General features: G+C 38.5%; 1 protein-coding gene across 3 annotated transcripts in view; it reads right to left on the reverse strand.

Annotated features, from left to right (window-relative positions):
- The window catches only part of LRRK2 (leucine rich repeat kinase 2), a 649887-nt gene that overhangs the window by 124209 nt on the left and 500053 nt on the right, over positions 1–25625 (reverse strand). For all 3 annotated transcript variants that reach the window (XM_053716587.1, XM_053716586.1, XM_053716588.1), the window contains one exon: positions 5251–5421. In XM_053716587.1, coding sequence (XP_053572562.1) covers positions 5251–5421 — 171 coding nt within the window. The remainder of the gene's footprint in view (positions 1–5250; positions 5422–25625) is intronic.

Here is a 25625-nt window from a genome sequence, read left to right on the forward strand (position 1 = left end):
CAAAGGGTAGACCTGGTCTCTCCCACTCCTTAGTCACAATATCCGCCACCCACTTTGGGATCGGAAATGCCTCAGTGTATACAGGGACCTCTAAAAATCTGTCCATTTTACACAATTTTTCAGGGACCACCATGGGGTCACAATCATCCAGCGTAGCTAAAACCTCCTTAAGCAGGACGCGGAGGTGTTCCAGCTTAAATTTAAATGCTAAGGAATCTGACTCTGCCTGCTGAGAAATTTTTCCTGTGTCAGAAATTTCTCCCTCAGACAGACCTTCCCTCACTGCTACCTCTGAGTTTTGAGAGGGTACTATAGATAAATTATCCAAAGCTTCAGATTGCTCATCCTCTGTATTTAAAACTGAGCTATCGCGCTTTCTTGGAAAAACTGGCAGTTTGGATAAAAATGATGCAAGGGAATTATCCATTATTGCTGCTAATTGTTGTAAAGTAATAGGGGCCAATGCGCTAGAGGTACTAGGCATCGCTTGCGCGGGCATAACTGGTGTAGACACGTGGGGGGAGGAAGAAGGACTATCCTCATTACCCTCCGTTAAGGAATCATCTTGGGCAGCATTTTTAATTGTCACTGGATGATCTTTAAAATGCTTAGATGTTTTTGCACACTTTAAACATAAATGCAATGGGGGTACTGCCATGGCTTTTGAACATAAAGAACAAGGTCTATCTGAAGGCTCAGACATGTTTGACAGACTCAGACAACACTAAAATATTGAAAAAAATTATTTTTGAAAAAAACTTTACTGTCTCTGTAAATAATAAAAGGCACACACTTTTTTACCAAATCATCAAAAAACATCCGATCTTAATGAAATTTGCTGTGGCTTTACCTTCCTTTAGGGTTATTTGCAGGTGTAAATTAAGCCTCCCTGAAGTCCTCCTGTACTCTAAAGGCTCTGCACATGAAGCTGCATGGAGCTGTGTTGCAAATCAACTGCGCAATTGAGGCGCGAAAATGAGGCTCCCTACTTCATTACTCCAGAGTTATGGGGCCTTTCTGAGTCAGATTAGCTGTCTTACAAAATGCCAGGCGTAAAAAATTCCCCAAAAAGTGTTTCCAACGTCTAAAACGCTTAATAAAGATAAGATTACCTTAATAAAGTAATCGATTTAGCCCATCACAGTGTCTGTCAGTATTAAAGCCCTTAACTGAAGCCATCATTCTATACTGTGTCTCAGAAAATGGCTTACCTTCCCTCATGGGATTTCTGTCAGTCTTCTAGCACTACCAAGTCTTGTTAGAAAAAATTACTGAACATACCTTAAGCAGTATAAGCCTGCAAACTGTTCCCCCCAACTGAAGTTCTCTGGTACTCAACAGTCCTGTGTGGGAACAGCAATGGATCTTAGTTACAACATGCTAAAATCTTTTAACTCTCAGCAGAAATCTTCATCGCTTTCTGCCTCAGAGTAAATAGTACAAACCGGCACTATTTTAAAATAACAAACTTTTGATTGAAGAAATAAAAACTACAAATCTAACACCACATACTCTTTACCCTCCCGTGGAGATGCTACTTGTTAGAGCGGCAAAGAGAATGACTGGGGGGGCGGAGCCTGAGGGGAGCTATATGGACAGCTTTGCTGTGTGCTCTCTTTGCCACTTCCTGTAGGGATTGAGAATATCCCACAAGTAAGGATGAATCCGTGGACTGAATACACCAAGTAAGAGAAATTAAACATTTTTCAGATAGTAAGGTATCTGTCCCATCTGCTGCTACGCAGGTTGCCCTCCCTCATAAGTCTGATGAGGAGGATACGTCAGTAGCCTTTGAGGGTGGAATCTCAGATTCGGACAGTATAATTCCTTCATCTGATACTGAAGAAGTAAACTTCAGATTCAGGCTTGGACGCGTTTGTGTACTGTTAAAGGAGGTATTGGCTACTTTGGACGTTGTCAACACTAAGAAGTCTAGTAAACTTAATAAATACTTTGATGTTCCTTCCTCTGTGGAAGTATTTCCTGTTCCAGATCGTGTGATAGAGATTATTTCACAGGAATGGGAGAAGAAAGGGATATCTTTCTCCTCATCTCCAAAAAGATGTTTCCTGTTGCTGACTCCATTAAAGATTCATGGTGCACAGTGCCTAAAGTAGAAGGGCCTATTTCTACTTTGGCTAAGAGAACTATGATCCCTATAAAGGATAGCGGCTTCTTTAAGGATCACATGGCCAAAAAGATGGAGGCTTATTTAAAAAAGATGTATTTTCATCAAGGTCTTCAATGGCAACCTGCAGTTTGTATTGCCACAGAATCAAGTGCAGCATCTTATTGGTGCAACGTCTTGTCTGAATCAAATTTAGTAGAGACTCCGTTGGAGGAGATCCAAGATAGGATTTATTTCTGATGCTAACATGCAAGTTATTAGACTTGGGAGCCAAGATGTTTGGCTGGCTTCACTGTCTTAGCCGGTAGGGCTTTTTGGCTAAAATCTTGGTCAGCTAATGTTACCTCCAAGTCTGAGCTTCAGGAGCTTCCTTACAATGGTAAGACCTTTTTGGACCTGCTCTGACAAAAATCATTTCTGATATTACGGGTGGAAAAGGGTCTTTTCTACCACAAGACAAGAAGAACAGACCTAAAGGACGTCAAAGTAATTTTCTTTCCTTTCGTAACTTCAAAAGGTCAAAAGTCGTCCTCTACCTCTACCAAGCAGGAACAGTTCAATTCTTCTTGGAAGCCCAATCAATCTTGGAATAAAGGGAAGAAATCAAAGAAACCCTCAGCTAAGTCTAAGTCAGCATGAAGAGTCGGCCCCAGATCCGGGATCGGGTCAAGTGGGGGGACAGACTTTACCTGTTTTGTCAAGCGTGGATACGAGATGTCTCAGATCCTTGGGCTGTGGACATAGTATCTCAGGGTTACAAAATAGAATTCAAAACTTTCCCTCCAGGGGGCAGATTCCACCTCTCAAGATTATCTGCAGACCAGCTAAAAAGAGAGGCATTCTTGAACTGCGTTCACGACCTTTCCTCCCTGGGAGTGATTGTTCCAGTTCCAGCAAGGGAACAGGGTCTAGGATTCTATTCAAATCTGTTCGTGGTTCCCAAAAAAGAGTGAACTTTTCAACCCATTTTAGACCTAAAGTGTCTCAACAAGTTTCTCAGGGTACCGTCCTTCAAAATGGAAACCATTCATTCCATTCTTCCTTTGGTTTAAGAGGGTCAGTTCATGTCGACCATAGACCTGAAGGATGCGTATCTTCATGTTCCCATCCACAGGGATCCTCACAAGTTTCTGAGATTCGCCTTTCTAGACAAACACTTTTAGATTGTGGCTCTTCCGTTTGGCCTTGCCACAGCTCCCAGAATTTTCTCAAAGGTTCTGGGGGCTCTCTTGGCAGTGATCAGGTCTTGAGGAATTGCAGTGGCGCCCTATCTGAACGACATATTGGTTCAGGCACCCCCTTTTTAACAAGCAAACTCTCATACAGAGATCTTGTTATCTTTTTTACCTTCCCACGGATGGAAAGTGAGTCCGGAGAAGAGTTCCCTTGTTCCAGCTACAAGGGTGGTTTTCTTAGGAACCATAATAGATTCCCTATCTGTGAAAATTTTTCTTGCAGAGGTCAGAAAATCTAAGATTCTTTCCTCTTGCCTCTCCCTTCAGTCTATTATTCGGCCGTCAGTAGCTCAATGTATTGAGGTAATTGGTCTGATGGTCACTTTCATAGACATCATTCCCTTTGCTCGATTCCATTTGAGAGCTCTGCAGTTATACATGCTCAGACAATGGAATGGAGACCATTCGGATCTGTCTCAGAGGATATATCTAGACCAGTTGACAAGAGTCTCTTTCCCGTGGTGGCTTGCTCAGGAGCATTTGTCTTCCGGAGACCATCCTGGGTGATAGTGACCATGGATGCCAGCCTGCTAGGCTGGGGAGCAGTCTGGGACTCGTTAAAGTCTCAGGGACTATGGACTCGGGAGTCTGCTCTTCCAATAAATATCTTGGAGTGGAGAGCAATTTTCAGTTCTCTGAAAGGTCAGAATTGTGCTTTATCTATTCTTTTACATAAGCGTCTGGCAGATGTGCCAGATGTTCAATCTTTTTGTCAGGCCCTGGTCAGAATCAGTCCTGTGTTGAAACCTGTTGCTCCTCCTTGGAGTCTTAACCTTGTTCTTAAAGTTTTGCAGCAGGCTCCGTTTGAGCCAATGCATTCTATAGATATTAAGTTGGTTTCTTGGAAGGTTTTGTTTCTTATTGCTATCTCTTCTGCTCGGATAGTTTCAGAACTCTCGGCTTTGCAGTGTGATTCGCCTTACCTTATCTTTCATGCAGATAAGGTGGTTCTTCATACTAAATTGTGTTTTCTTCCGAAAGTGGTTTCGGATAGAAATATTAATCAGGAAATTGTTGTTTCTTCTCTCTGTCCCAATCCTTCTTCTCATAAGGAACGTCTGTTGCACAACTTGGATGTTGTGCGTGCTCTAAAATTCTACCTACAGACGACTAAGGATTTCCGCCAGTCTTCTGCCCTGTTTGTTTGTTTCTCAGCAAAGTGTAAGGGTCAGAAGGCTACCGCTACTCCTCTTTCCTTCTGGTTGAGAAGTATAATTCATTTTGCTTATGAGACTGCTGGTTAGCAGCCTCCTGAGAGAATTACAGCTCATTCCACTAGGGCTGTCTCCTCTTCTTGGGCTTTCAAAAATGAAGCTTTGGTGGAACAGATTTGCAAGGCTGCAACTTGGTCCTCTCTGCATACTTTTTCTAAATATTACAAATTTGATACTTTTGCCTTGGCTGAGGCCTTTTTTGGGAGAAAGGTTCTTCAAGCGGTGGTGCCTTCTGTTTAGGTCTGCCTGTCTTGTGACTCTCCATATCTTAGGAAAGAAAACAAAATGTATGCTTACCTGATAAATTTCTTTCTTTAGGGAAATGGAGAGTCCACGACTCCACCCTTAATTAACAGTTATTTTTTACTAAACCTCAGGCACCTCTGCACTTTTGTGTTATTCCTTTTTCCATTTCCCTTTGGTCGAATAACTGGGGATTATGGGTAGGGGAGTGACACTTAACAGCTTTTCTGTGGTGCTCTTTTCCTCCTCCTGCTGGCCAGGAGTGATATTCCCACTAGTAATTGGAATGACGTCGTGGACTCTCCATATCCAGAAAGAAATTTATCAGGTAAGCATACATTTTGTTTTTTCAAAAGTAAAGTAAAACTGAATTTACATTAACCAGAACACTAAACAATACACATGGATAATTGCAGAATAAGGCACTTACCAGGAAGTCTTCCATGGATTGCCAACTCATCAAATTCATTAGGAAACTTCATCCCTTCAGCCATTCTAGCTCCACATGTGAGAATGTCATACAGAAGTAAACCAAATGAATACACATCAGCTTGCTTGTTATAAATAACATTACCCTTTGCAACTTCTGGTGCCCGAAATCCTAAAATTAAAAAGTTTGAAAACAGCCATATAGACCATTGAGATACAAAAATGAATTGCATAAATAATAGTTTATAGTTCAAATTACATTTTAATTTTGAATAAATCTAGAGCTTATTGTGCAATTTCCAGTATATGAGTTAATTAAATATATAACAACAACATAATAAAAATGTTAACTGTATGAGGATCAGGTTATATTTTTAAGATAAATCTGGTTTTAAAATACATTCTAGATTTGTTTAAGCAAACATCTACGTCTGAATGTGCTTTATACACTATGAAAAGAGAAGAAATATTGAGAAGTTTCAACACTTTTGGATAGAATACAAAAATGTTTTGTCTTGTAATAAGTAGCGGCCAGATTTCGAGTTTTGCGTTAGAGGCTATGCGGTGCTAACAAGCAGTTTTCTCTCACTGCTCACTTACCTGCCGCGCTGGTATTATGGGTTTTTACAAACCAGGTGTTAAAAGGCAAGAAGTGAGCGATGAGCAAAATTGTGCTCCTTACCGCACTTCAATAACAGCGCTGCTTAAGTCAGTGGTGAGCTGGTCGTACGTGCATGTGCACGATTTCCCCATAGGAATCAATGGGGAGAGCCGGCTGAGAAAAAGTCTAAAACCTGCAAAAAAGCAGAGTAAAACTCAGTAACGCAGCCTCATTGATTCCTATGGGGAAACACATTTCATGTTTACACCTAACACCCTAACATGAACCCCGAGTCTAAACACCCCTAATCTTACACTTATTAACCCCTGATCTGCCACCCCCAACATTGCCGAAACCTGCATTATACTTATTAACCCCTAATCTGCCACTCTGGACATTGCCGCCACCTACATTATACTTGTTAACCCCTAATCTGCTGCCCCCGACAACTACATTATTTTTATTAACCCCTAAACTGCCGCCCCCAATGTCGCCGCAACCTACCTACACTTATTAACCCCTAATCTGCCGCCCCCAACGTTGCCGCCACTATTCTAAATTTATTAACCTAAATCTAACCCTAACCCTAACACACCCTAACTTAAATATAATTTAAATAAATCTAAATAAAATTACTAGCATTAACTAAATTATTCCTATTTAAAACTAAATACTTACCTATAAAATAAACCCTAAGATAGCTACAATATAACCAATAGTTACATTGTAGCTAGCTTAGGGTTTATTTTTATTTTACAGGCAAGTTTATTTTATTTTATTTTAACTAGGTAGAATAGTTACTAAATAGTTATTAACTATTTAATAACTACCTAGCTAAAATAAATACAAAAGTACCTGTAAAATAAAACCTAATAATTAGATTAGGTGTAATTAGTTTAAAAATCTATAATTTGTTTTTTATTTTCTGTAATTTAGTGGGGGGGTTTTATGTACTTTAGCTAATTGTATTTAATTTATTTAATTGTATTTAATTTAGGGAATTGATTTAATTGTAGTGTAGTGTTAGGTGTTAGTGTAACTTAGGTTAGGTTTTATTTTACAGGTACTTTTGTATTTATTTTAGCTAGGTAGTTATTAAATAGTTAATAACTATTTAATAACTATTCTACCTAGTTAAAATAAATACAAACTTGCCTTTAAAATAAACCCTAAGCTAGATACAATGTAACTATTAGTTATATTGTAGTTAGCTTAGGGTTTATTTTATAGGTAAGTATTTAGTTTTAAATAGGAATAATTTAGTTAATGATAGTAATTTTATTTAGATTTATTTAAATTATATTTAAGTTAGGGGGTGTTAGGGTTAGACTTAGGTTTATGGGTTAATAAATTTAAAATTATGGTGGCAACGTTGGGGCGGCAGATTAGGGGTTAATAAGTGTAGGTAGGTTTCGGCTACATTGGGGGGCGGCAGATTAGGGGTTAATAAGTATAATGTAGGTGGCGACGATGTCCGGAGCGGCAGATTTGGGGTTAATAAGTATAATGTAAGTGGCGGCGATGTTAGGGGCGGCAGATTAGGGGTTAATAATATTTAACTAGTGTTTGCGAGGCGGGAGTGCGGCGGTTTAGGGGTTAATATGTTTATTATAGTGGCGGCGATGTCCGGAGCGGCAGATTAGGGGTTAAAATTGTTATTTTAGTGTTTGCGATGCGGGAGGGCCTCGGTTTAGGGTTTAATAGGTAGTTTATGGGTGTTAGTGTACTTTTTAGCACTTTAGTTATGAGTTTTATGATACGGCGTTGTACCATAAAACTCTTAACTACTGACTTTAAAATGCGTTAGGGATCTTGGAGGTAGAGGGTGTACCGCTCACTTTTTGGCCTCCCAGGACAGACTCGTAATACCGGCGCTATGGAAGTCTCATAGAAAAAAGACTTTACGAAGTTTACGCAAGTCGTTTTGAGGTAAGGCCAAAAAAGTGTGCGGGGCCCCTAAACCTGCAAGACTCGTAATAGCAGCGGTAGGGAAAAAGGTACATGAAATCCAACTTTTTTTTTCATCACTAAGAGTGTGCAATTTTGAATAAACTTAACAATTTACTTACTTTGTTTTCTTTGCATACTTTGTTGAAAAGCAAGTAGGTAGGTTTGGGAGTGTTTGCACAATGTATAACATTATTTAAATTGGAAATTTTGAAGGAAACAATTTGGGTTTTTATTGTATCTTAATAATTTGGAGAAAAAAAAAACATAATTTATGTAAGAACTTTCCTAATGAATTTATTTATTTCATGGTAGCGAGAGTCCACAAGCTAGTTACTGATGCAAAATCATTCCTACTAGGAGGGGGCAAAGTCTCCCAAACCTCAAATGCCTATAAATACACCTCCCACCTCACTCATACCTCAGTTTAACGTATAGCCAAGTTAGTGAGGTGTATAAGGAGTAAAAGCATAAAAAAGAGGAACAGGATAAATAATGTGCTTTATACAAAAAAAATCATAACCCCCAAAAAATGGGTGGGTCCCGTGGACTCTCGCCACCATGAAAGAAATTAATTTATCAGGTAAGTTCTTACATAAATTATGTTTTCTTTCATATAGGTGGCAAGAGTCCACGAGCTAGTTAATGATGGGATAAAATACCCAAGATGTGGAAGCCCACAAGTAACTATAGAGGGAGGGATAAAATAAAAACAGCTATTTCCTCTGAGAAATTAAATTAAAAAAAACAATTGAGTTTTCTTAAAAATTCAAAAAAATTAAATCATAGGCATTAGAATCAAACTGAGACAGCTGCTTGAAGAACCTTTCTACCAAAACCTGCTTCCGAAGAAGCAAAAACATCAAAATGGTAACATTTAGTAAATGTATGCAAAGAAGACCAAGTGGCTGCTTTGCAGATTTGATCAACTGAAGCTTCATTCTTGAAAGCCCAAGATGTTGCAACTGATCTTGTAGAATCAGCTGTTATTCTCTGAGGGGGAGTCTGCCCCACCTCCAAATAAGCTTTCTGAATCAGAAGTTTCAACCAAGATGCCAAAGAAATAGCAGAGGCTTTCTGACCTTTTCTGGAACCAGAAAAAATAACAAATAGACTAGAAGTCTTTCTGAAAACTTTAGTAGCCTCAACATAATATGTCAAAGCTCTTACCAAATCCAAAGAATGTAAATACCTTTCAAGAGTATTCTTAGGATTAGGACACAAGGAAGGAACAATAATTTCCCTTTTGATGTTGTTAGAATTTACAACTTTAGGCAAAAATGTAAATGAAGTCCGTAAAACAGCTTTATCTTGATAGAAAATCAGATAAGGAGACTTGCAAGAGAGAGCAGATAATTCAGAAACTCTTCTAGCAGAAGAGATAGGCAAGAGAAATAACACTTTCCAAGAAAGTAGTTTAATGGCCAAAAATGCCTAGACTCAAAAGGAGGAGCCTGCAAAGTCTTTAATACCAAATTTAGACTCCTAGCGGGAGAGATAGATTTAATAACAGGTTTGATACGAGTCAACGCCTGTACGAAACAGTGAACATCAGGAAGAATAGCAATCTTTCTGTGAAATAAAACAGAAAGAGCAGAGATTTGTCCTTTCAAAGTATTGGCAGACAACCCTTTATCCAAACCATCCTTAAGAATGCCAACCATTCTAAAAGAATGCCAAGAATAATCATGAGTGGAACACCATGAAATATAGGTTTTCCAAACCTTGTGATATATTTTCCTTGAAACAGGCTTACAAGCTTGTATCATAGTGTTAATCACAGAGTCAGAGAAACCTCTATGACTAAAGTCTAAGCGTTCAATTTCCATGCCTTCAAATTTAGAGATTTGAGATCCGGATGGAAAAATGGGCCAGAAGGTCTGGTCTTAGAGGAAGTGACCAAGGTTGGCAACTGGACATTCGGACAAGGTCCGCATACCAGAACCTGTGAGGCCATGCTGGTGCTATCAGAAACACATAAGATTGTTCCATTATGATCTTTGAGATCACTCTTGGAAGAAGAACCAGAGTCCGAAAAATGTAAGCAGATTGGTAAAAACATGGAACTGCTAGAGCATCCATTAATTCCGCCTGAGTATCCCTGGACCTGGAGAGGTACCTGGGGAGTTTCTTGTTTAGACGAGAGGCCATCAGATCTATGTCTGGATGACCCCACATCTGCAAAATCTGATAGAACACATCTGGATGGAGAGACCACTCCCCCGGATGTAGAGTCTGACAGTTGAGATAATCCGCTTCCCAATTGTCTACACCTGGTATATGAATTACAGTGATTAGATAAGAGTTGGATTCCGCCCAAGAAAGTATTAAAGATACTTCTTTCATTGCTAGGAGACTGTGAGTCCCCCCCCCCCCTTGATTATTGACATATGCCACTGTTGTGACATTGTCTGTTTGAAACCGAATATACAATTCTTTCTTTAATAGAGGCCAAGCCTGAAGAGCTCTGAAAATATTGAATGGTAACCTCGCCTGTCGAGGCTTCCATACTCCTTGTGCTGTCAGAGACCCTCAAACAGCTCCCCAACCTGTGAGACTTGCATCTGTTGTGATCACAGTCCAGGTAGGATGAACAAAGGAGGCCCCTTAAACAATAAGGTGATGGTTTAACCACCAAGTCAGAGAGAATTGAGTGTTGGTATTTAAGTATATCAGTTGTAATAGCGGAGTATAATCCCTGCACCATTGGTGCAACATGCAAAGCTGTAGAGGTCTCATATGAAAATGAGCAAAAGGGATCGTGTCCGATGCTGCAATCGTGAGACCTAAAACTTCCATGCACATAGCCACTGAAGGGAATGATAGAGACTGAAGGTTTAGACAAGATAAAACCAATCTCAAACGTCTCTTTTCTGTTAGGGATAGAGTCATGAACAATTAATCTATCTGGAAACCTAAAAAAGGTGACCTTTATCTGAGGAATCAAGAAGCACTTTGGTAAATTGATCCTTCAACCATGTCTTTGAAGAAACAACAAAATGTGTTTTGTGTGAGATTCTGTTAAATGAAAAGATTGAGCTAGTACCAACATATCGTCCAAATAAGGAAACACTGCAATACCCTGCTCTCTGGTTACAGATAGAAGGCACTTAGAACTTTTGAGAATATTCTTGGTGCTGTTGCAAGGCCAAACGGAAGAGCAAAAAATTGGTAATGCTTGTTTAGAAAAGAGAATCTCCGAAATCAATAGTGATCAGGATGAATCGGAATGTGAAGGTAAGTGTACTGTAAGTCTATTGTAGACATGAAGTGATCTTGCTGATCAAAAGGCAGAATAGTCCTTATAGTCACCATCTTGAAAGTTGGGACTCTTACAAAACAATTTAAAGTTTTCAGATACAAAATTGGTCTAAAAGAATTTTTATTCTTTGGTACAATGAATAGATTTGAATAAAAACCCAATCCTTGTTCCTGCTGTGGAACTGGGACAATTACCCCTGAAAGTTCTAAATCTGAAACACATTTCAGAAAGGCTTGAGATTTTACAGGTTTTTTTGGTACACACTTATAAGAAAGAATCTTCCCAAGGGAGGTCTTATTCTGAATCCTATTCGGTACCCCTGAGAAATTATATTCTGAATCCACTGATTTTGGACAGAGTCTGTCCAAACTCTTTGAAATAGCTTTAGTCTGCCCCCTACCATTTATTTATTCCAATTCAGAGATGGACTCCAATTAGAGCCAGAGGCCTTAGGGGAAAGAGTGGTTTTCAGTTCTCTATTCTGACGAAAGGAACGAAAACGATTGGGAGCTTTAAATTTACCCTTAGACTTCTTGCCTTGGGGCAAAAACTCCCTTGCCCCCAGTAACAGTGGAGATAATAGAATCCAATTGTGAACCAAAAAGATTTTTACATTGAAAAGAGAGAGATAATAATCTAGTTTTAAACAGCATGTCAGCATTCCAATATTTAATCATAAAGCTCTTCTAGTTAGAATGGATAAAGACATGGATTTGATATTGATCTTCATAACATCTAATATAGCATCACAAATTAAATGATTTGTATGTTGAAGTAAAAAAATAATGTTAGATAATTCAGAAACTGACAACAACTGCGGTGCTAAACTGTCCAACCAAAAAGTAGAAGCAGCAGCAACATCAGCCATAGATATTACAGGTCTAAGAATATTGCCAGTATGTAAATATGCCCTTCTTAGATACAATTCAAGCTTCCTATCTAAAGGATCCTTAAAAGAAGTACTGTCTTCCAAAGGAATAGTAGTACGTTTGGCAAGAGTGAAAATTGCCCCATCAACTTTAGGAACTGTTTTCCAAAGTTCTAAATTGGCTACAGGTAAAGGATACACTTTCTTAAACCTAGAAGAAGGGTTAAAAGAGGTACCAGGCTTAGACCATTTTTTAGCAATCACATTAGATAAAGCGTCAGGAATAGGAAATACTTCAGGGCTAATAACAGTAGTCTTAAATACAGAATTTAGACGATTACTAGCTTTATCATCAGGAGGTTTAGACTCCTCAATACCCAAAGTAAACAAAACTTTCTTTAAGAGAGAACAAATACTGTATATTCTATCTTAAATAAAAAAGATTTGTCTATATCTGTCTCTGATGTGGCATCCTCTAAATCAGAAGAAACCCCATCAGTAGAGGATACCATCAGTATGCTGAAAGTCACTAGGTTTAGGAAAATGTTTCAAAACCCTTTTACGTTTATTTGAAGGCGGAATAGCAGTCAATGCCTTCTCTTTAGCTGCAATAAAATCTTTCATTTCTGCAGGAAAGCTATGTACATTAGACTGAGATGAAATAACAGTGGGTGCATTTGCACTCATATATATATTATCAGCATTTAACAAATTGTCAAAACAAGAGCCACATAATTGAGCTGAAGAATTTAGATCAGCTTTGGTAGATACGTGTTCAGGCAGCTCAAATCCTATGGTAACATCAGAGGCAGGTTCATTTTTAGACATAATTGCAAAAAAACTAAAATTAATAAAAAAATAAATGAATAAATTCTGCAAATTTATTTCCATGCTCCTATATAATGTATATAACAGGCTTGAGAGAATGTGAAACAGAGCAAAAATGTATAAAAAAGAAAACTGATTTATAAAATAATGCTGCATAAAAGCTCTTTAAGTGTTTTCTGAGAGCACTGAATGAACTGGCGCGGAGCTTATAACGGCAATTTTGGCAGGAAAATTTAGCATTTTTGGTGTAGCAAAATGATAACACGTCATGTTATGACATAAATAGCATCATCACATGCGCAACATGCAAAGCTGTAGTGGATTTCTAATACACATATCACTTTAAAAAGCAGGTAAGAATTTTGATTGTATATACAAAAAAACAAAATGTACCTAAATAAAGGATACTTCTATTATAGCTGCATAAAATATGATTATCAACATTCGATGAGACTAACATAATAAGGTATATACAGGTGGCCCTCGTTTTACAACGGTTCAATTTACACCGTTTCAGAATAACAACCTTTTTTTTCCAGTCATGTGACTGCTATTGAAAAGCATTGAGAAGCAGTGCATTTATTAAAATAGCCAGTAGGTGGAGCTGTCCGCTTGTGTTGCAGTAAAGCCAAGCAAGCTGAAATTAATCAGTTTAACAAGATCTGAGCTATAGAGCAGATTTCAAAGGAACAAGATCAGCCTCTGACGAAGTAGGAAGACGTCCTACGAAACCCGTTAGGCCCCGCCCACCGTCTTTACGCCACGCCGTACACTTCAGCTGAAGGAGAGCCGGCTTTTTTCATCCTGACAGTTTGGTGTAGTATGAGCTTTTGGCGATAATTTTAATATTTGTTTTGAACGATACATGCACTTTCTACAGTGAACTTAACAGTACTCTTTGCTACTGACTGAACATTGGAACATTTAAGGAGGATTGTTTTTACGCTGGATTGCACATATCGTTAAGGAACCTTTGAGTGCCTTATGTTTGCAGTGTTTTTACATACCTCATATGTTTGAGGGTCCTGAGTGTGAGTGTTTTATCGTGAATACCTTAATAAATGACTATTTGTACATACAGTCTGCATTTAGAGGTGTTTGCACCTCCCTTTCTCTTTTCTTGTTTTTGAACAAGATCTACCTGTCTATAACTCAGTCCAGATTGGAATGCATAGAAAGAACTGTTTGAAGAGAAATGCAAGTGAAGTCTGTGTTGTGTGATTATTTTATTAGGTTTATAATGCTGTTTAGCAAATGTTTTTGTTCATTTAACTTAGTTTAATTATATATTCTGTGTTGTGTGATTATTTTATTAGGTTTATAATGCTGTCCAGCATTTAAAGTCTTCATTTCAAAGCTTTTAAAATAATGTATTAGATGTTACTTATGACAATTTTGAGAGGGGCCTGGAACCTATCTCCCTCACTTCCCATTGACTTACATTATAAACTGGGTTTCAATTTACAACGGTTTCAATTTACAACCATTCCTTCTGGAACCTAACCCCGGCGTAAACTGAGGGCTACCTGTACTTACTGTGTAAGACACACATCCACATATAGCAGACAGCCAAACCAGTACTGAAACATATCAGCAGAGGTAATGGTACAAGAGTATATTGTCGATCTGTAAAGGGAGGCAGCAGATGAATCCCTGCGACCGATTTACAGAGAGCCTTATGAAAAGCTTTCCCATAGGCGAAAACATCATCAGGCAATACTCCCTTCACATCCCTCAAATACTGCACTTAGAGAGGAACTGGGCTTCAATATGCTTAGAAGCGCCTTTCACTGAAGAAATCAAGCACATCATGCTTCACCACCTCCTAAGGAGGCAAAGTTTGTAAAACTGAGGTATGAGTGAGGTGGGAGGTGTATTTATAGGCATTTGAGATTTGGGAAACTTTGTCCCCTCCTGGTAGGAATGTATATCCCATACGTCACTAACTCATGGACTCTCGCCACCTATATGAAATAAATAAATAAAGAAAATTTGGTGAGTGTAAAACAAAGTGTCAATTTGTAGAAGATCTATAGAGGATGATTTACTTGGACAAGTATCTTAAGTTTGATGAGAATTTGTTTGCTACGTGTGCATGTCCTACACATTAAGGGCCCATCTCAACAAAATCAACTAATCTCTTTTACGTGTGGTAGGGAATAGCCAGGGCCATCAGACGGTAAAAAAGGGGAACTCCAGTAAGGGTCCTGGTGGGCTAGAGGGGTCCTGGCAGGGTGCTGGCATCCCTGGTTTTGGACCTCCATGACGCTCTCATCTGACCGCTGCTGCTAGCCGCACCAGAATGCTGTGCAACAACACCCTGAGCTGCAGACCATAGCTGAGTTGACAAACTCTCCCCAACACCTCATCCAGGTAGGCATCAAACTTTTATTTATTATCACATTTTGCCATGTACAATCATATGTTTTTATGCCTGCTGCACAGAAGCTCATAACTGTAATTGAATGGATGGCTAATGTGGAGTGAGTAGGTCTAACTTCAGTTTAAGGTAGCAATAATTTTATGTGTGCGTGTGTCATGTTGTGTGCGCGTGGCACGTTGTATATGTCTGTGTCGCATGGTGTATGTGGGTGGCATGGTATGTGAGTCGCATGGTGTAAGTGGGTGGCATGATATGTGTGTGCGTAGTATGGTATACACCCAGGATAGCGCTTGCTTATTGGTGGCTACATTTAGCCACCAATAAGCAAGCAGAACCCAAGTTCGGATCCAAAAATGGGCAGGCTCCTAAGCTTTACATTCCTGCTTTTAAAATAAAGATAGCATGAAAACAAAGAAAAATTGATAAAAGGAGTAAATTAGAAAGTTGATTAAAATTGCATGCTCTACCTGAATCATTAAATACATTTTGGGTTTAGTGTCCTTTTAAGGTGATGGTAAACTCTCCCCATTATAAAAACAGATCCGGAACGTTAGTGACATTTTAGATGGAGTTCCGGATCTGTTTTTATAAAGGGGAGAGTTTACCATCACTTTACACGTGTCTGGAGCACTATATTGCAGCAGTTTTGCAAAAATTGTTATACATCACAAGAGCACTAGATGGCAGCACTATTTCTTGCCATGTAGCACTACAGCTACCTAGGTATTTCTTCAACAAAGAAGACCATGGGAAAGAAGCACATTAAAATGGTTTGCTCTGTCTAGATCGCAAAAGAAAATGTTTGGGTTTCATATCCCTTTAATAGTTTGGTTAGCGTAAAACCACTGGCTTATAAACAATAATGACCTAAAATGAATGGATGTACTTCTCTTACATATTGTGTAGAGCTGGACTGCACTGTTTACCTGGTAATCTGGAGATGGAGGTCCCTACTCTCATATTCCTAAAAGGAAAATGTACTGTGAATTTAAAAAAAACACTTTTAAAAGTTTTCCCAATGATCCATTTTACCTAAAGGAGTTTATTAAATTGTTTAGAAACAGCGGATTTACCTTTATTTTGTCATTTGATAATAGCTGTTCTTGCCTTTTGAAACAACCAGCTATGCTGAACATAAGAATACTGCAGTATTGGCTACAGAAAAGCTATGAATACATGAGGCAGCAACAGATAGCAAGCGCCCAGGGCAGGGGGATAACCCGTGTGAAAGATAGTCCCTGCTGAAGCTTTAAATACAATTAACTAGTATCATATTATTGTATGAGTACAGTTACCTTTAACCAATTATATTTTTAGGTAAGTTAATAAAGTTTATATTTTTGGTATGTACACCCAAAGGCCTAGATTTAGAGTTTTGTCGGTAACGACCCGCGTAGCTAACGCTGGCTTTTTTCTGGCCGCACCTTTTAAATACCTCTGGTATTGAGAGTTCACAGAATGGCTGAGTTAGGCTCCAAAAGGGGAGCGTACAGGCATATTTAACGCCACTGCAACTCTCGATACCAGAGTTGCTTAGGGACGCGGCCAGCTTCAAAAACGTGCTCGTGCACGATTCCCCCATAGAAAACAATGGGGCTGTTTGAGCTGAAAAAAAACCTAACACCTGCAAAAAAGCCGCGTTCAGCTCCTAACGCAGCCCCATTGTTTTCTATGGGGAAACACTTCCTACGTCTGCACCTAACACTCTAACATGTACCCCGAGTCTAAACACCCCTAACCTTACACTTATTAACCCCTAATCTGCCGCCCCCGCTATCGCTGACCCCTGCATATTATTATTAACCCCTAATCTGCCGCTCCGTAAACCGCTGCTACTTACATTATCCCTACGTACCGCTAATCTGCTGGCCCTAACACCGCCGACCCCTATATTATATTTATTAACCCCTAATCTGCCCCCCACAACGTCGCCTCCACCTGCCTACACTTATTAACCCCTAATCTGCCGAGCGGACCGCACCGCTATTATAATAAAGTTATTAACCCCTAATCCGCCTCACTAACCCTATAATAAATAGTATTAACCCCTAATCTGCCCTCCCTAACATCGCCGACACCTAACTTCAAACATTAACCCCTAATCTGCCGACTGGAGCTCACCGCTATTCTAATAAATGTATTAACCCCTAAAGCTAAGTCTAACCCTAACACTAACACCCCCCTAAGTTAAATATAATTTAAATCTAACGAAATAAATTAACTCTTATTAAATAAATTATTCCTATTTAAAGCTAAATACTTACCTGTAAAATAAACCCTAATATAGCTACAATATAAATTATACCAGGTACTCACAGGATGAAAGACACTTGAGAAGTGTCACAGGTGCCTCCTGGACTCTCAGAGTTGTCCAGCTAACTCCCACTCCACTGTGGTGGTAAGGTTCCGCTTGTCTCTACCGATTAGGATGGCTCCGCTAGTGGTTGTGGCTCCCAGCCAGTATTCCAATAGGACTCTCTTGCGGTTTCCCCAAATCCAGCTATCCAGTTAAAATCCGTGCTCTCCGGTGAGAGGTGATACAGCAAGGATAAAAGTGGTTTGTGACGGTGGTAACAAACTACAATATTGCCATTAAAAATATCAGAAAAGAAAGTTCGTGGCTGCAGTAATAAAATAAAAAAAAGACTTTATTTACACAACGTTTCTCGGTCTGTACGTGACCGTTTCCTCAGGTGCATAAGTGTATAATAAAACACATAAAAACCACGAACTTATATCAGTAATACAGCGTCTCCAAATGCATACTGCGCATGTACGTGGGTGTGTCCCCATACTGGGAGTTCCATTGGCGTTAACTAACCAATGAGGTGCTTGTAATCACACACCTCCATAATTACGAGTGTATTGGGGAATTACTCAGTGTGGTTATAACAAATAGCCCACACAGTTTTAAAAGCCGCAACGGGCCATGGTAATCAATAAATCTAATGAACAGATAACGTACAAGAAAAAATATTATCTAAAAAAAAATATATACATGTATATAAAAATATATATAAAAACATATCAATAAAATGTGTAAATATACAAACTACCAGATTGGGCACACCCACTCGCTATGTATACAAACATACTATTACTAACGTTCATGAAGTCATTAACTCTTCATAAAATTTCATGGATATAGGAGAGATCTTACATGTAAAATGCAAACTATGAATATAGTAACCTATATGTAAAAAAATATATTAGAAGTATAATACGTCTCTCCCCAAAGATACGATTAATTCCATAATTTGGTTAAAAATGACAGTATTAGATAAATCAATATTCGTCTACGTGATCAGAGAGAAAATTGCTTAACCCTAGACAGAGTGATTAATAAAAAAACTTAGCTAGGGTGAATGAAAAGGATTTAGAACCCAATCCAACCTGACTGTCTAGTTATAAGGACTTGTAATAACTGTGTTAGCTCATTAATGGACATTAATCATGTTGTTTCTATAAGGTGCCTAGACTCAAACTGGTTTTACTTATTTAGTATGTGGGTAGGACCTCGAGACCCCTCAAAAAAAGATGGGGTGAGCATCTAAGGAATATCAGTAAAAACATTGCCAATCATAGTGTCCCTAGGCATGCTAATACATGCCATACTAATACATCAAATGTGTTTAGCATATTCCCTCTAGAACAAGTGTACCCCAAATGGGGTAGAAACAGATATTTGCATTTAAGACAAAGGGAGACTTTTTGGATCTGGAAGATGCGCACCCTGTCCCCTGGTGGCCTAAACGCTAATATTGATATGGCGGCCTTCAACTAACTGATCCACTATGAGTCATTCTGTATTTAGTTCAATATAGGACTTTAATACCCACCCCTGATATATAGGCTCCACACTGATATTATTATACTGCTAGACACATTATAACCTTATTGTTATTATCCTCCTTCATTGATGTGAGATTACCATCTAGCTTTAATTTGACCCTTTTCATCTAATACACTAGGTATATGTTAGCTAAATAATTTTACTATAATTATAAGCACTATATTATGAGGAATAATGAACATCATTAAGTGATCAAACTATAGTCCACATATAGCAAACCCAACACTTAGTTCTTAATTCGAGGTCATTTTAATTAGTATTTTCATTTAGATTTGTAGGGCTTGGTTCCTGACTCCTGTTAGCATCAACATGTATATGTGGTTATAAAATTTAATGTATTTTGATTTACAATATATCGTTACTATTTATATGAATGTCACGTTATGTACCTCTAAATAAGTAAAACCAGTTTGAGTCTAGGCACCTTATAGAAACAACATGATTAATGTCCATTAATGAGCTAACACAGTTATTACAAGTCCTTATAACTAGACAGTCAGGTTGGATTGGGTTCTAAATCCTTTTCATTCACCCTAGCTAAGTTTTTTTATTAATCACTCTGTCTAGGGTTAAGCAATTTTCTCTCTGATCACGTAGACGAATATTGATTTATCTAATACTGTCATTTTTAACCAAATTATGGAATTAATCGTATCTTTGGGGAGAGACGTATTATACTTCTAATATATTTTTTTACATATAGGTTACTATATTCATAGTTTGCATTTTACATGTAAGATCTCTCCTATATCCATGCAATTAACCATCTGTATGTGAACTAATTTTATGAAGAGTTAATGACTTCATGAACGTTAGTAATAGTATGTTTGTATACATAGCGAGTGGGTGTGCCCAATCTGGTAGTTTGTATATTTACACATTTTATTGATATGTTTTTATATATATTTTTATATACATGTATATATTTTTTTTTAGATAATATTTTTTCTTGTACGTTATCTGTTCATTAGATTTATTGATTACCATGGCCCGTTGCGGCTTTTAAAACTGTGTGGGCTATTTGTTATAACCACACTGAGTAATTCCCCAATACACTCGTAATTATGGAGGTGTGTGATTACAAGCACCTCATTGGTTAGTTAACGCCAATGGAACTCCCAGTATGGGGACACACCCACGTACATGCGCAGTATGCATTTGGAGACGCTGTATTACTGATATAAGTTCGTGGTTTTTATGTGTTTTATTATACACTTATGCACCTGAGGAAACGGTCACGTACAGACCGAGAAACGTTGTGTAAATAAAGTCTTTTTTTGATTTTATTACTGCAGCCACGAACTTTCTTTTCTGATATTTTTAATGGCAATATTGTAGTTTGTTACCACCGTCACAAACCACTTTTATCCTTGCTGTATCACCTCTCACCGGAGAGCACGGATTTTAACTGGATAGCTGGATTTGGGGAAACCGCAAGAGAGTCCTATTGGAATACTGGCTGGGAGCCACAACCACTAGCGGAGCCATCCTAATCGGTAGAGACAAGCGGAACCTTACCACCACAGTGGAGTGGGAGTTAGCTGGACAACTCTGAGAGTCCAGGAGGCACCTGTGACACTTCTCAAGTGTCTTTCATCCTGTGAGTACCTGGTATTATTTACTAAGCGTGTTCCATCCCATTGGTAACCGCACTATGTTGGCGCCTTCTTTTATCTTTTTTTCTATATAGTATCCACCCCTGGGTCACCAACAGGGATCTTTTGGAGAAGAGCCTGCCTACTGTGATTTGGACATTACGCCCATCATATATGTAACACTTTGAACTTTGATCATTGGGACTTTTTCACTATAATATTTTACAATTCTATCACATTGCTGTGTTTATTATTTACAGTGCCCTTGCAGTTTTATCACCTTATTATTTTGGGGTGTTTGCTGCAAAGACACCACTATATTATGTTATCACTTTTAATATCTAAGAAGAATTTATTTGTTTCTTAAGAATTCATTTGTATCCTAATATAATTTGATTGGGGTATTTTTCTATAACGATTTGTATCGTATAGTTATATATTTAGATTTTTAACACTGTGATTGTGTCTCACTGTCATACAGACAGTGGATTTTCAGACCATTGGCGCACTAATTATATACTAGCACTTTTTTGACAATATAAATTATAATTATATTATAGCTATTTTAGGATTTATATTTATTTTACAGGTAACTTTGTATTTATTTTAACCAGGTACAATAGCTATTAAATAGTTAAGAACTATTTAATAGCTAAAATAGTTAAAATAATTACAAAATTACCTGTAAAATAAATCCTAACCTAAGTTACAATTAAACCTAACACTACACTATCAATAAATTAATTAAATAAAATACCTACAATTATCTACAATTAAACCTAACACTACACTATCAATAAATTAATTAAATACAATTCCTACAAATAAATACAATTAAATAAACTAACTAAAGTGCAAAAAATAAAAAAGAACTAAGTTACAAAAAATAAAAAAATACTTACAAACATTAGAAAAAAATTACAACAATTTTAAACTAATTACACCTACTCTAAGCCCCCTAATAAAATAACAAAGACCCCCAAAATAAAAAAATGCCCTACCCTATTCTAAATTACAAAAGTTCAAAGCTCTTTTACCTTACCAGCCCTGAACAGGGCCCTTTGCGGGGCATGCCCCAAGAAATTCAGCTCTTTTGCCTGTAAAAAAACACATACAATACCCCCCCCACAACATTACTACCCACCACCCACATACCCCTAATCTAACCCAAACCCCCCTTAAAAAACCCTAACACTAAGCCCCTGAAGATCTTCCTACCTTATCTTCACCTCGCCGGGTATCACACCGATCGGTTCTGGCTCCAAAATCTTCATCCAACACAAGCGGGGGCTAGACATCCATCATCCGACGGCTGAAGAAGTCCAGAAGAGGGTCCAAAGTCTTCATCCTATCCGGGAAGAAGAGTAGATCCGGACCGGCAACCATCTTCTTCCAAGCGGCATCTTCTATCTTCATCCGATGAGGACCGGCTCCATCGTGAAGACCTCCAGCGCGGACCCATCTTCTTCCGACGACGTCCAACTGAAGAATGACGGTTCCTTTAAGGGACGTCATCCAAGATGGCGTCCCTCGAATTCCGATTGGCTGATAGGATTCTATCAGCCAATCGGAATTAAGGTAGGAAAATTCTGATTGGCTGATGGAATCAGCCAATCAGAATCAAGTTCAATCCGATTGGCTGATTCGATCAGCCAATCAGATTGAGCTCGCATTCTATTGGCTGTTCCGATCAGCCAATAGAATGCGAGCTCAATCTGATTGGCTGATCGGATCAGCCAATCGGATTGAACTTGATTCTGATTGGCTGATTCCATCAGCCAATCAGAATTTTCCTACCTTAATTCCGATTGGCTGATAGAATCCTATCAGCCAATCGGAATTCGAGGGACGCCATCTTGGATGACATCCCTTAAAGGAACCGTCATTCTTCAGTTGGACGTCGTCGGAAGAAGATGGGTCCGCGCTGGAGGTCTTCATGATGGAGCCGGTCCTCATCGGATGAAGATAGAAGATGCTTGGAAGAAGATGGTTGCCGGTCCGGATCTACTCTTCTTCCCGGATAGGATGAAGACTTTGGACCCTCTTCTGGACTTCTTCAGCCGTCAGATGATGGATGTCTAGCCCCCGCTTGGGTTGGATGAAGATTTTGGAGCCAGGACCGATCGGTGTGATACCCGGCGAGGTGAAGATAAGGTAGGAAGATCTTCAGGGGCTTAGTGTTAGGTTTATTTAAGGGGGGTTTGGGTTAGATTAGGGGTATGTGGGTGATGGGTTTTAATGTTGGGGGGGGGGTAATTGTAACTTAGGTTAGGATTTATTTTACAGGTAATTTTGTAATTATTTTAACTATTTTAGCTATTAAATAGTTATTAACTATTTAATAGCTATTGTACCTGGTTAAAATAAATACAAAGTTACCTGTAAAATGAATATAAATCCTAAAATAGCTATAATATAATTATAATTTATATTGTAGCTATATTAGGATTTATTTTACAGGTAAGTATTTAGCTTTAAATAGGAATAATTTATTTAATAAGAGTTAATTTATTTCGTTAGATTTAAATTATATTTAATTTAGGGGGGTGTTAGTGTTAGGTTTAGACTTAGCTTTAGGGGTTAATACATTTATTAGAATAGCGGTGAGCTCCAGTCGGCAGATTAGGGGTTAATACTTGAAGTTAGGTGTCGGCGATGTTAGGGAGGGCAGATTAGGGGTTAATACTATTTATTATAGGGTTATTGAGGCGGGAGAGAGGCGGATTAGGGGTTAATAACTTTATTATAGTAGCGGTGTGGTCCGCTCGGCAGATTAGGGGTTAATAAGTGTAGGCAGGTGGAGGCAACGTTGAGGGGGGCAGATTAGGGGTTAATAAATATTATATAGGGGTCGGCGGTGTTAGGGGCAGCAGATTAGGGGTACATAAGGATAACGTAGGTGGCGGTCGGCAGATTAGGGGTTAAAAAAATTTAATCGAGTGGCGGCAATGTGGGGGGGCCTCGGTTAGGGGTACATAGGTAGTTTATGGGTGTTAGTGTACTTTAGAGCACAGTAGTTAAGAGCTTTATGAACCGGCGTTAGCCCAGAAAGCTCTTAACTACTGACTTTTTTCTGCGGCTGGAGTTTTGTCGTTAGATTTCTAACGCTCACTTCAGACACGACTCTAAATACCGGAGTTAGGAAGATCCCATTGAAAAGATAGGATAAGCAATTGACGTAAGGGGATCTGCGGTATGGAAAAGTTGCGGCTGAAAAGTGAGCGTTAGACCCTTTCCTGACTGACTCCAAATACCGGCGGTAGCCTAAAACCAGCGTTAGGAGCCTCTAACGCTGGTTTTCACGGCTACCGCCAAACTCTAAATCTAGGCCAAAGTGTTTTATTATTAAAAGGGACAGTCTACTCCAGAATTGTTCTAAAAGATAGATAATCCCTTTATTACCCATTCCCCAGTTTTGCATAAGCAACACCATTATATGAATATCATTTTTAACCTCTGTGATTACCTTGTATCTAAGCCTCTGCAGACTGGTCCCTTATTTCAGTTCTTTTGACAGACTTGCATTTTAGCCATGCAGTGAGCACAATGTTATCTATATGACACACATGACCTAGCACTCTCTAGCTGTGAAAAACTGTCAAAATGAACTGAGATAAGAGGCAGCCTTAATTGGTTTAGATATTAGCAAACGGGCCTACCTAGGTTTAGCTTTCAACAAAGAATACCAAGAGGACAAAGGAAATTAAATGATGAAATTAAATGGGAAAGTTGATTAAAATTGCATGCCCTATATGAATCATGAACGTTTAAGTTTGACTAGACTGTCCCTTTAATACAAACTTAGAATAGAAGTATAACAGCATATTAAAATATGGGCTATTTTTTTTCATTGGACTAGTATCAAGGTCTAGTATCAATTTGGGATAATTGTCATCTACTGTACATAGAATATATTATAGCATCTACTATTTAATTTAATTTTGTTGTTTCAATACAGTAAACACAAAAGGTTTCAACTTTGCTGCTATACAGCAGTATGGATCATGAAAACACAAAATTGTATGCTCTGTGGATAAACGGATTGTTAAATTCAGTGGATAAATCCTGAACACTAATTGAAAGCAGGTTATATGGAATGACAGCTATAACAGGGTGCGACACTGGCTGCAAAGCTCATTATGAAAATTGTTTTCTGAGAAGCTTACAGAATTACACGTTTGGCATTTATATTAATATATATTTTTCATTTACTAAATAAATACAATTCACTCACGCATCTTACTGTAATATTTGTATTTCGTAACCAATAGCGCTTCTATTTAGCTGCTCATATTACAAGATGTGATAGCCTAGGATGCAAGAACAGCAGCATTTCAGATAGTGCAGGTGGACTTCATCGGGAGTGCGCAGTAAAATTCATGTCGGATATTACGAGCACTAACCCGATGGTGCTCTAAGCCAAAGATGCATTAAAGGGACAGTCTACACCAGATTTTTTATTGTTTTAAAAGATAGATAATCCCTTTATTACCCATTCCCCAGTTTTGCATAACCAACACAGTTATAATAATATACTTTTAACCTCTGTGATTATCTTGTATCTAAGCTTCTGCAAACTGCCCCTTTTTTCAGTTCTTTTGACAGACTTGCAGTCTAGCCAATCAGTGCTAACTTCACGTGCATGAGCACAGTGTTATCTATATAAAATACGTGAACTCACACCCTCTAGTGGTGAAAAACAGAATTTATGTTTACCTGATAAATTACTTTCTCCAACGGTGTGTCCGGTCCACGGCGTCATCCTTACTTGTGGGATATTCTCTTCCCCAACAGGAAATGGCAAAGAGCCCAGCAAAGCTGGTCACATGATCCCTCCTAGGCTCCGCCTTCCCCAGTCATTCGACCGACGTAAAGGAGGAATATTTGCATAGGAGAAATCATATGATACCGTGGTGACTGTAGTTAAAGAAAATAAATTATCAGACCTGATTAAAAAACCAGGGCGGGCCGTGGACCGGACACACCGTTGGAGAAAGTAATTTATCAGGTAAACATAAATTCTGTTTTCTCCAACATAG

This window comes from Bombina bombina, chromosome 6 (genome assembly GCF_027579735.1).
Source record: "Bombina bombina isolate aBomBom1 chromosome 6, aBomBom1.pri, whole genome shotgun sequence".
NCBI classification, from domain to species: domain Eukaryota; kingdom Metazoa; phylum Chordata; class Amphibia; order Anura; family Bombinatoridae; genus Bombina; species Bombina bombina.